The following is an 11247-nucleotide window of genomic DNA, read 5'->3' as shown; positions in this document are numbered from 1 at the left end:
CGATCTTTCTACTATACAAATGCAGTTTTACAGATAACACGAAGCGATAAACGTATATGTTATAGTTATTGACCAAGCAAGTCGGTATATGTCATCTAATCAGCGCGGCTCGGATGACACTACTTGACCCGAACGAGGTTGTGAGCGAACGGTTATATTCAACTTATGGTAGATCATAAGTATATACTTTTTGAGATAGAATGTTCTTATACTTTGCCAAAAGGAAGATTTGACTATGCTTTTTTCAAAAATATAATAAAAAGTATGAGTCACCGTGCTATTTTCCAAGCTATGAGTCGTTGAAAATTGCCTAAATTTGGTTAGATTGTACATGAAAAAACACATTTGTGTGCATTAAAAAAATTCTATGAGATAGAATTTTGAAATAAATTGTAAAAGGTTTTATAATATGTTTTAAAAAAATAAAAAGAAAAAATGGTGTCTCCGAACTTATTTTCTTGCTACAAGTAAAAATAAAAAATTTCTCTATCAGTCCAGTATATTTTTTTAACTAAAAGAGTTATCTCCCCTTAAATGGCTTATTTGAAAAAAAAATGATTCTGAAAACACAAAATTTGATATTTGTTTAAATATTTTGAATAATACAATAAATAACCAAGTTTTCTTTATATAAATAAACAATCTAACCATTAAATTGCAAATCTGTCTCCAAATTTGCAGATTTGGGCAAATAACTAGACCAATTTTGTACTGAGATTGTACAATCCAAGATGGCGGTATACCATGAATCTACCTTATAGTTTACGTTCCAGTTTAATTTGGGGTCCTAGGATATCGCGGTCCGCCTTTTAGTCATGTTGATTTCATTCAAAAACAAATTCAATATAGGATTAAACACATTTTTTCTAGAGGTTATTGATGTGTAATCCGGGGGCTCTTACTCACAAACTTAACATGAAGGACTTTTATGTTAAGTTTGTGAGTAAGAGCCCCCGGATTACACATCAATAACCTCTAGAAAAAATGTGTTTAATCCTTATAATTCTTAAGCCAAATATTCGCTATTTTTAATTTACATTTTTTTTGTGTAATGGCTACTATAATTACCATCAAATGCACTATTGACAGTTCGTAACTAAGGAGTTGGCCGCCATATTGAATTTCTAAATCAATAAAGGTTCGATAAATGCATCAGAATCTAAAATGAAATAGCACTTACCCCAAAAACATCATTTTAATGAGATATTATCCGAATTTTAAGCGTACAAGTAACGAAATAATCTTTCCCTTGAAAGTTTTCATTCGTATGACGTCGTGTTTTGCCATGACGTAAATTCGCTAAATCATTCATGAAATTTCGCGGAATTTTATTTAAATTTTATTTTTATACATTTTCGAAGCTTTAATGCATTATTTCTTTTTTGTTATATATGCATTAGAATAGAAAGAACTATTATGTATTTGTTTTTTAATCTCAATTTGCTGAAAATCCCGGAATCCTGCCATGCATGTGTATCGCGCATGAATAGATCACAGTGAAGGTTACTAAAGTAGTTTCGGAAACATGGTTTATCGAAGTGTAAACCATGCAAGAGAAAAATTCTAATTGACCAATCCAATTCAAGTATTTATAGATATGTAAATCATATAAGAATTATTACTATGTAAGCGCTAAAGATAAAGACAAATTGAATATTTGTACATTGCAGTAAAATATGAAGCTCGACGAGCCTCGCTCTGTGTTTATAAAGCTACACATAAATTTATATTGATATTTTCCTACAATGTAGGAATATTGTATATAAAACAAAAATGTCATAAGTCTTTGTGATTAAACTACAGATGTCATAAGTCTTTGTGACCGGGTGCTGTCTCGTTGACGTATACCAAAATATCTTTTCCTTCAGGATCATGTGTCAAAATATACAGTAATGAGGGGCCTGATGAAGGGGGGGGGGGGGGGGGGGGGGTGGGGGGGGTCTCATCACGATTCACGAGTTGATTTTTTTGTCAATCACGATTCACAGAAAATAAATTTCCATGATCACGGATCACGAAAATATAAAAAAAAAAAATCTGTAGAAAAACGGATCACGATAGCGAAAATGCGCCGATCACGAAGAACGAAAATAACCCATCAGGCCCCTCAGTTATAAACCATGTTTAGCTTCTATGTACTTTAATTTGTAGCGTACGTACAAGTATATTTGTTTAAGTTATGTTACTAACTTTATATGTAGTGTTACCCTTTATGACAAAAGCAATTATGCCTGGAATATTCTTAACAGTATTTTTTCGTGCAAGGTTTAAATTTTGATGCTTTATAGGTCAGTAACTAAAGTGACAGAGTTTTAAAATGCTCTTGTTTGACAACAAAGGTAAGTGCCAGTATTTTATATTCGAACGGTTAGTTCATTTTAAGAGATATCGAAGCACAAGTTGGCTTTATTTGAAAGTGTTCACCTATTGTATCCTATTAATATTAATTGATAGCAATAGGATTTATTATTTATTATTTTGTATTTTAGAATGTCAAATAAAATCAGTTATGATCCTGCATTGATAAAACTGCGGGAAGTGAAAAAAGAAGCAGAAGAGTTAAGTCTTCCTGAAACCATCATTTCGGGTCTACAAGCTGTTGAGGATCTATTTGAGGTACAAATTGAATATTCCGCCTTCTTGGATCGTAAAAAGCAGGAACGAATCGGTTAGATCATTAATAAAATATCAAAACTTTGAGAGAAGAATTCAATTATTTATACATTTGTAATAAAATTGAGAATGGAAATGGGGAATATGTCAAAAGACAACAACCCGACCAAAGAGCAGACAACAGCCGAAGGCCACCAATGGGTCTTCAACGCAGCAAGAAAATCCCGCATCCGGAGGTGGTCCTCAGCTGTCCCCTAAATAAAATTGTGTACTAGTTCAGTGAAAATGGACGTCACACTAAACTCCAAAACATATAAATGAACTCAAATTAAAACACATACAAGACTAACAAAGGCCAGAGGCTCCTGACTTGGGACAGGCGCAAAAATGCGGCGGGTTTAAACATGTTTTGTGAGATCTCAACCCTCCCCCTATACCTCTAGCCAATGTAGAATAAAGTAACACATAGCAATACGCAAAGTAAAACTCAGTTTAAAAGAAGTCCGAGTCCGATTTCAGAATAGATAACAAAAGAAACTGAGCAAAATGACAATGATACATAAATGAACAAAGGACTACTAGCAGTTACTGACATGCCAGCTCCAGACCTCAATTAAAATGATTGAAAGATTATGTCTTCATCATATGAAAATCAAGTACAATCCCTCCCGTTAGGGGTTTAGTATCATACCATCATAAAATATATGAGAAGAACATAACCCGTATCATGCCAACAACTGGTTTTAGAATAAATGTGTTTATTTCCGATGCAAAGACCCTATAAGTGAATCAATATTAATACCAAAAATATGCAATCCTTAATGACTTGACAACAGTATCGTAACTATATCCTTTCCGAATAAGTCTGTTTAAAGGTTTCGTTAGCTTTTGAGGTGAATGCCGATATTTTTGTGCTTTGTAAAGAATATTACCATGAAATATTGGATGTGAAGTACTTTTCGTCTAAATGAAGTGTTTAAACTTATTACAACGACTGTATTTACAAAAACAGAAAACTGTTTTTTGTTTGAATCAACTTTTGTCTAGCTCAACCATATAAGAGGGATAGCCAAGATAACGTTATGTTATAAAGGAATGTATAGTAAATTTTCCTTTTTTTGTAGCAAGAACATGAGTTCCCTGACCCTAATTTTTCTATTTAGTTTTCTGAACGCATATTTATATAAGAGCTATCTTCTAAACTACATTTTGGCAAAGAAAAAAAATTTCTATTGTTTTTAATTTAGACTCCAAACATGGAATGACACGAGAGAAAATAGTAAATAGTGTGGCAATGACCTGATTATGTTATTATTAATGATTTCTCTATCTCTCTCTCCTTTGATATTGTAATGCATTGTCTTACAGCTTATTTATCTTAAATTCTTTACAGGCAAGAGAAACCTACTGCGATGGTAAAACGTCAGAGCCAAGTGATGCATTATCAAAACTTATGAAAGATACAATAGAGCATCCATGGCAACAGGTGTTTAGTGAAGGAAAAACAAAATGGAATATACGTATTAGAATGTTGTCGGGAAATCTTGAAGGTGAAAACAAAATGAAAACAAATAAAACATAGATTAAAAAACTGGTTATTCGAAGAGTCAAAATATGTTTGTTGTGTTTAGAATATTATGTATGTTTTGTTCCAGTTGTTCTAGTTAATTAATTTTCTATGATAGCTATAGTAGTTAAATGATACTGCAACCCCCCCTCCCCCACACACCCACCACCACCAAAGAATAGTGACGGGTGCCACTAGTAGAGCAGGGGGCGTGTTTGACAATCCGGAGCGCCTGATTTCACCCCCGTTTTTAGTTGGGTCATTATTTAGTTTTCTGTATTTTTCTTTGGTACTTTCTTCCTCTTTTGTAGACTTTATAATACATCTGTTTCAGGCTACGTTCTCAAATTTTTTGTCAGTGCATCAAAAGCGAAAAGAGTTTTAGAAGTTGGGATGTTAACTGGTTGTGGCGCCCTTGGTATGGCGGAAGTAATGCCAGATGACGGGAAGGTCGTGACCTGTGAATTTGACCCATACTTGGTGAAATTAACTAGAACATTTTTGGACAGGTCCCCGCACGGAAAAAAGATAACTATTCTTGAAGGTTTGTGTTCACTATTTATTCTAAGCTTTAATGTCATATTAAACTACTATTATTTTAAATTTATGTTCATCCTTTTTTCTTTTAAAACAAAGTCTATAGGTAGGTTCATCTGTTAAGATTTAAAACATGAACTGGAATAACAGGAATTGTCAAAAATAACTAGTACATTACAACAAATCACAACACAGCCAATACCGACTCCTTTGTAACATGCAAATACTCAGCTTTCAATATTCTCAATTTTAGGTCCTGCTTTAGACAGCTTAAATGACCTTGGCAAGAAAGGAGAGAAATTCGACTTCATCTTTATAGATGCGGATAAACCGGGTTATTGTGACTATTTTAATGTGAGTATTAGAGTTCACTTAAATGCATTATAATTGGCATTATTGAGTTACATAAAGATTATTCCATCTTTTGAATATTAATCAGTACTGGACAAACTATAATTTCCACGTAAAACAAGCAACAAAACATATAGAAGGTATATGAATAAAAAAAAATGTGTGTGTTAAATGCCGATTAGACAACAAACCAACAATACACACACAATGATAATGTACAGCCAGCATAATTCATTCTCAAATAACAGAGTGCCATTGAATACTTGTATGTCAATCTTCGAGACTGGTCAGGTTGTTAATAACATAAAAATAGGGAGAAGTAGTATGATTTTAAATGAAATACATAAGAATATTAAAGTCAACAAATATATATATATCACAACAAATAACCATTGATGGGGATCTTGACTTGGGACAGGCAAGTTTAAATAATTGTTTTACCTCTCGTCCAAATATTAAAAATAAAATGCAGTGCAGATGATACCTTTCATGTTAGGATTCTATGCGGATCATGTCCGCGTGGACAACAACAGTAACATCGAAATGAAAGTAGTCAAGAGGCTCATAAGTGCCTTTATCGCTCACCTGGTAAAGGATTCCATTTTTATATGATTGTTTTTCCTTTATTGCAATCAGCTATTATATTCGACTTATCAAGTAGTATTTACATTTGAAACAACTACAACGATTTTTAGTCATTGAAATTAATACTGTTTTTAATAGAAAATAACTTTTGCACGTAGCGTCTACAATGGTCAATTTACGAACGTCGACAGTTATGAATAGAAATGTAGTGACTTTTAAAACCATATAAAATTACAAAAAGAAGCATTTAATTCTTATAATTACATAGCGAATACAATCCAGCCTTTTGTTTTTGTTTCTATATATGCAATGTTATACATGTATAAATATGTTTTAGGTATCGATAAAAGACCTTTTAGCACCAGGTGGTACTATTGCTCTGGACAACGCATTACACCATGGTAAACCGTATTTAAAAGACTCGCCTGAGGATGAACCAATAAAAAGGTTTAACGATATGCTAATGACCAGGGATGATGTTTATCATGTATGTATTCATTCATGACATGCAAAAAAGGCAACTAGAATATAGTTGCATTGTGAAACAAGCAAACGTTGCCAATGAAATATGAATAAATAATCATGTACCGTTAATGCAATTTACCAAGGTACATAGTTTTAACGCAGAAAATGGAGCATTTAACTTAAATAAAGAAAAATGATATAATTACAAATGAGAAACTATCTATGAAGATTAAATGATCTTCAAATTAGAGGCAATGGTAGCTTATCGATGTTCAAATCTCATAAATACAAATCAAGGTCAAAACAAAAAAGTTAGGGAATTGAATGAACTCCAAAATGAGCTAGGTGAGTCGACAGGGTAAATGTCTCTTGCTAAACTTGCATATACACGGAATTAAAGTTGATAGTTCTTAATATAAAAATAAGGAGATGTGGTATGATTGCCATATAACAACTATCTATCAACGTTCAGATAAAGTGAATGTATCACTTGTTCAGGTTAGTTCTACAAAAATAACTAACAGTAACAATTGTAAGTACTTTCTGGGACTAAAAAAGGCATATTGGGGCCCTTTATAGCTTGCTGTGCGGTGTGAGCCAAGGCTCCATGTTGAAGGCCATACTTTAACCTATAATGGTTTACTTTTATAAATTGTGACTTGGATGGAGAGTTGTCTCATTGGCACTCATACCACATCTTCTTATATCTATTTACAATATTTTACATGTTCGTGTTATACTTTTATCTAAATATAATCAGGAAATGGAGTCAACGTTTTCTAAATAAAGACTGGTATGTAATATCAAAGGTTAACTGCATTTGCTTTTGTCTTTTTTTTTTTAAAGTTATAATGAATGATTAAATTCTATTGTCTTTAGTACTTGCCAAGTTTACTTTTGTTCTATATATGCACTGCCTGGAGATACAAATAGAACCACCTATGATAAAATCGAGTAGATTAATTGTTTCAGAAGATTGATATGAATAAATAATTTTAATTGAAAAAACATGTTTTTCCTTAGGTGTTAATGCCAGTAAGAGATGGAATAATGCTTGTTAGAAGAAAGGAAGACATGAACGGATGATAATCCCTAAAGTTTGATGTGGAATAATTGATTGAGCCAATACAGTTGCATGCTAATTAGAACTCACATAGCCTTTTACAATTTTGGTAACATACATCTTTGTTCGAGTTTTAATTAATCTTCAAATAGCTGTATTTTCAGGAGTTTTATTTATTTTTATTCTTCGATGTTCTGAATATCTCTTATCAAATCAGGCTATAGAAGGTTTTTATTTATTGGTTTTGTTTTTCGTAAAAGGGTTGTTGTTTCAGTATAATTGGGTGTTCTTAGTGTTTGAAATTACATTTTAATATATTTTTTAAATCCATACCAGTGAAAGTAGTGTTGCATACAATTCAATAAGAATTTCTATTTTTTTTGAAGAAATTACATTGAAGTAGAAAATAATCTATTTTACACATAACTGGAAGAATGATCCAGCTCTGAGTCGCTAACTTTATTCATTTCTAGAAGAAGATGTAGATATATTTTTTTTTAATCTGTAATATACTTTCTTCAGCAAGTGTTGCAACTCCTTGAGGCAGAACTGATCATAAATAGTTTTAGGTCTTATCTATATGCCTGGTTTAAATACTTCCAAACATCGTCCAATAGTTTTAGTAAGGAGCGTATTCAAAAAGGCATGAAAAACTCATGATGTGTGTACTAACAATGAAAACATAACTTTATAAAGATGCATCAGTGGCGCTTTCTTGACTTTTATTTGCCTTGTCGTCGTTTTCTGTTGGTCGTTAATGTGTTTCTTTTCCTTACTGCCGATTTTAATGAGTAGACTAGTCCCACAGGTAACCAATTCTATCTGTCTGTCGGAATAGTCTACTAAAAAGGAGGGTAGTTTACCTAACCTAATAATGACTTCACGGTTCAGCTAGCAAGCAAGCTAACCAAAAGATATTACCTTTTCCTACACACTCATTGAAATCGGCTGTAAACTTATGAGTTTGATAACCTCCTTCGTAGCTTCCACTCTCTAATGTTTGAAGGTCGTACGGTGACCTATAGTTGTTAACTTCTATGTCATTTGGTCTCTGGTGGACAGTTGTCTCATTGACAATTATACCACGTTTTATTACTTTTATAAAACGTCTAACAAAATCACTAAAAGTCATAAAGAAACAATTTACAATGCATGGACTGTTATAATGTATCAACATTTCGTGTGAATTTTAAATAGACGCCATCTAATTCTGCAGAATTCCGTAGGTCATATGGCCTGATGTAAACATAACTATGTATAAACATACATAGGCAAGCACGTACAATCGTATAATAACGATTTTCTAGATATGTTTGATTTCATGTCATAGATTTAAAAACATGTAAAATCATCGTTTTGGAATGATTCTGTGTGTGCAGAATCAGTCAACAAAAGGGATCTTCCCGGTGTCAGCCTTGTTTCACTTTTCAATTTTGACATTCTTTTCTTTTTTATAAGGGGCCTCGGTTGTCGACTGGTCTAAGTAGTCGAACTACTGTATCACAAACCTGTCAACACTGAGGTTGCGAGTTCAAATCCCGCGCGTGGCAGGTCCGCTCTACTCCAATTGGCTAGGATTGTCAGTTTTGCTACAAAAGTTCGGTGGTTCTATCCGTGCAGTCCGACTTCCTCCACAGATGAAAACTGACAGCAGCGAAATAGCACAATAGTGCTGAAAGTTGCATTAAGCAACAATCAATCAAACAATCAATCTTTGTATAGCTAAACACGATTAGCCTATGCATAGCCCATCCAAGATAAATTGAAGTTCGCATGAATACGGATTCATATGTCATTGAGTTGAATTATCGACTTACAAGCCAATAATACATCATCGGTGTTTTTTGAGATTATTTTGACAAAATTGAACCAAAACACTATTTCACAATGCCGCTTTTATAAATGTTTGAAATAACAATTATAATTTGATTTTTGTCAACTTCGTAGTTAATGATCCTTTAAAGCAATGTCCTACGAAATATTTACAAAAAACTCGAAAGCGTTCTTCTACTTATGTGGTAGAAAAAAGTAAAATAAAAAAATACCGAACTCCAGGGAAAATTCAGAAATTATTGCAAAATATTTTAAATAGTTCCAAAAGGACACATACGCAAGGGGCAATGGAAAACCGTTAGTCAAAGAGAGGCAGACGAAACCATTGCAAAAAAAACCAACAAAACACAAGAAAACAACAGTCTGCAAAATAATTCTTTTGAGACTAAACTCTTAAAACAAAATAGGCCACACCAAACACTAGCGTAATCATGTACGCAGTTATTGCACTACTAGTGAAATCTGTCAATGTGTCTGCCAGTAATTTGGATTCTCTGACAGATATTCAGTAACAGTCAACCAAATCTGTCAATGCATCTGTCAGTCATTTGGATTCTCTGACAGATATTCAGTAACAGTCAACCAAATCTGTCAATGCGTCTGTCAGTCATTTGGATTCTCTGACAGATATTCAGTAACAGTCAACCAGATCGTCACTTCAAAAGAGAGAACAAGTTTATGAATTTTATAAAATTTTGAATGAAGATACTTGCCTGAGATTATCCCATGTACCATCACTATGGGTAGAATCTTTATAATTTGAAACAGTATACTAATTATCATGCAATTTGTTCTCATTAATATCTTTTTATCTGCCGTTATTATTTTTACACATGAAGACTTGTTTATTCAAACACAAGTTATTATTGTGTACGTTTTGTCGTATAAACAATTTTAATCATTTTAGTTGTTGGTTCAATTTAGAGTAGAAACTTGAATTTGTATAGGCCGGAACAGTTAAATGTATATTGCATGGTGAAAAGGGTTTTAATTGTTTTATAATTGCGATACACATTATATTTTAGTTCTTTGAAAGAGATTTTCATCTTCTGGACAGAACATTTGTTTGATTTATGTATCAAATAAAGTAATCCAGTTGTTCGTTTGAGGTAGAATTCTATAAATTACATTTTCCTGAACTTCTAAGCCATATCGAAATAAAAGGCCGTTAACAACCTCTATCGTATTGATTTAGGCCTTACACTTTTCCACAACACTGACACTCTGTTCACACCTTTAGAATCAATTTTCAATGAAATAAATATTCGAGCTCTTTTCTAAAATAAAAACACTGGTTAACGAAGACAACATCAATTACCAAAAAGAGAGAAAAAGACCCAAAAATGTCAACAAAACACTATACAGATTGAACAGGGCAATGCCACCCTTGTTGTGCACTAAGGTTGTTCGGCAAACGACAATTAAACAATGTGAGATGATTGGCATACAGTGATGTTATATAAGAGGAAAAGGGCAAGAATTTGCCGTTTTGCCAAATAGTACATATCTTTCAAGCAGATATTGGGTAACGGTTAAGAAACTTGTGTTGGCGTTGAGGAGAGTGACGATTTTAGCTTCGGATAATACTTTTGTTTAATGACTTGTGCTCTGTCTGTAGACGACCCTGGAATTTTGCTACATTGAAAGGAATGATTAGGATTGGAAAATTGAATGCAGCTTTTTGTTGGAGATTTAGTCAACATTTTTTTGCTACAAGAAAGATTAATGACACGGTCAGGGTCCGTTAATTTACTTTTTGGTTGTTTACCCCCAGCATAGATGGACTTATCAACAGAAACACTAAGGTTTGCCTACCCCAGTCATCGATGGCCTAAGCCACAGAAACACTAAGGTTTGAATACCTTAGACATCGATGGCCTTAGCCACAGAAACGCTTACGTTTGTCTACGCCCATACATAGATGAGTGGTCTCAGCCACAGAAACACTACGATTTTTCTACTCCAAGCATCGCTGGCATCAGCGACGTTTGTCACATCTTTTGAATGCTTAACTTTTAATTCTCTTTAAAATCCTGATTAATTTAAATAGTTTTGTAACTATTGGAAAGGAAAATTTTCCTGATTTCACGAAATTAATATCATTGAATAACACAATTAAACATTATCGTTGTGGTATACTAGTACGTTTGCATGAATAAAAGAAATATAAGGTTACCTTCACTGAAACAGCAACCAAATTGAATAAGAAGAAATGTTCTCATATTAACGGGAA

At 33.1% G+C, this 11247-nt stretch overlaps 1 protein-coding gene across 1 annotated transcript; it reads left to right on the top strand.

Moving 5' to 3' along the window:
- The first annotated feature begins 2490 nt into the window (after positions 1-2490).
- Positions 2491-7870, top strand: LOC127699099 (probable caffeoyl-CoA O-methyltransferase 1). Its single transcript, XM_052202834.1, has 6 exons — positions 2491-2616; positions 4007-4163; positions 4515-4724; positions 4971-5071; positions 5991-6140; positions 7142-7870. Exons 1-6 carry the CDS (start codon positions 2491-2493, stop codon positions 7202-7204), a joined length of 807 nt encoding a protein of 268 aa, XP_052058794.1. The 3' UTR covers positions 7205-7870.
- The last annotated feature ends 3377 nt before the right edge of the window (positions 7871-11247 follow it).

This window comes from Mytilus californianus, unplaced genomic scaffold (genome assembly GCF_021869535.1).
Source record: "Mytilus californianus isolate M0D057914Y unplaced genomic scaffold, xbMytCali1.0.p SCAF_4, whole genome shotgun sequence".
Lineage (NCBI taxonomy): Eukaryota > Metazoa > Mollusca > Bivalvia > Mytilida > Mytilidae > Mytilus > Mytilus californianus.
The sequence above is the reverse complement of the archived record's forward strand: the minus strand, read 5'-3'. Positions and strand labels throughout refer to the sequence as shown.

Coding starts and splice junctions, on each gene's coding strand:
- LOC127699099 (XM_052202834.1), top strand. CDS start 2,491: ATGTCAAATAAAATCAGTTATGATCCTGCATTGATAAAACTGCGGGAA. Junction 4,164..4,514: donor GTTGTCGGGAAATCTTGAAG/GTGAAAACAAAA, acceptor CATCTGTTTCAG/GCTACGTTCTCAAATTTTTT. Junction 6,141..7,141: donor CCAGGGATGATGTTTATCAT/GTATGTATTCAT, acceptor GTTTTTCCTTAG/GTGTTAATGCCAGTAAGAGA.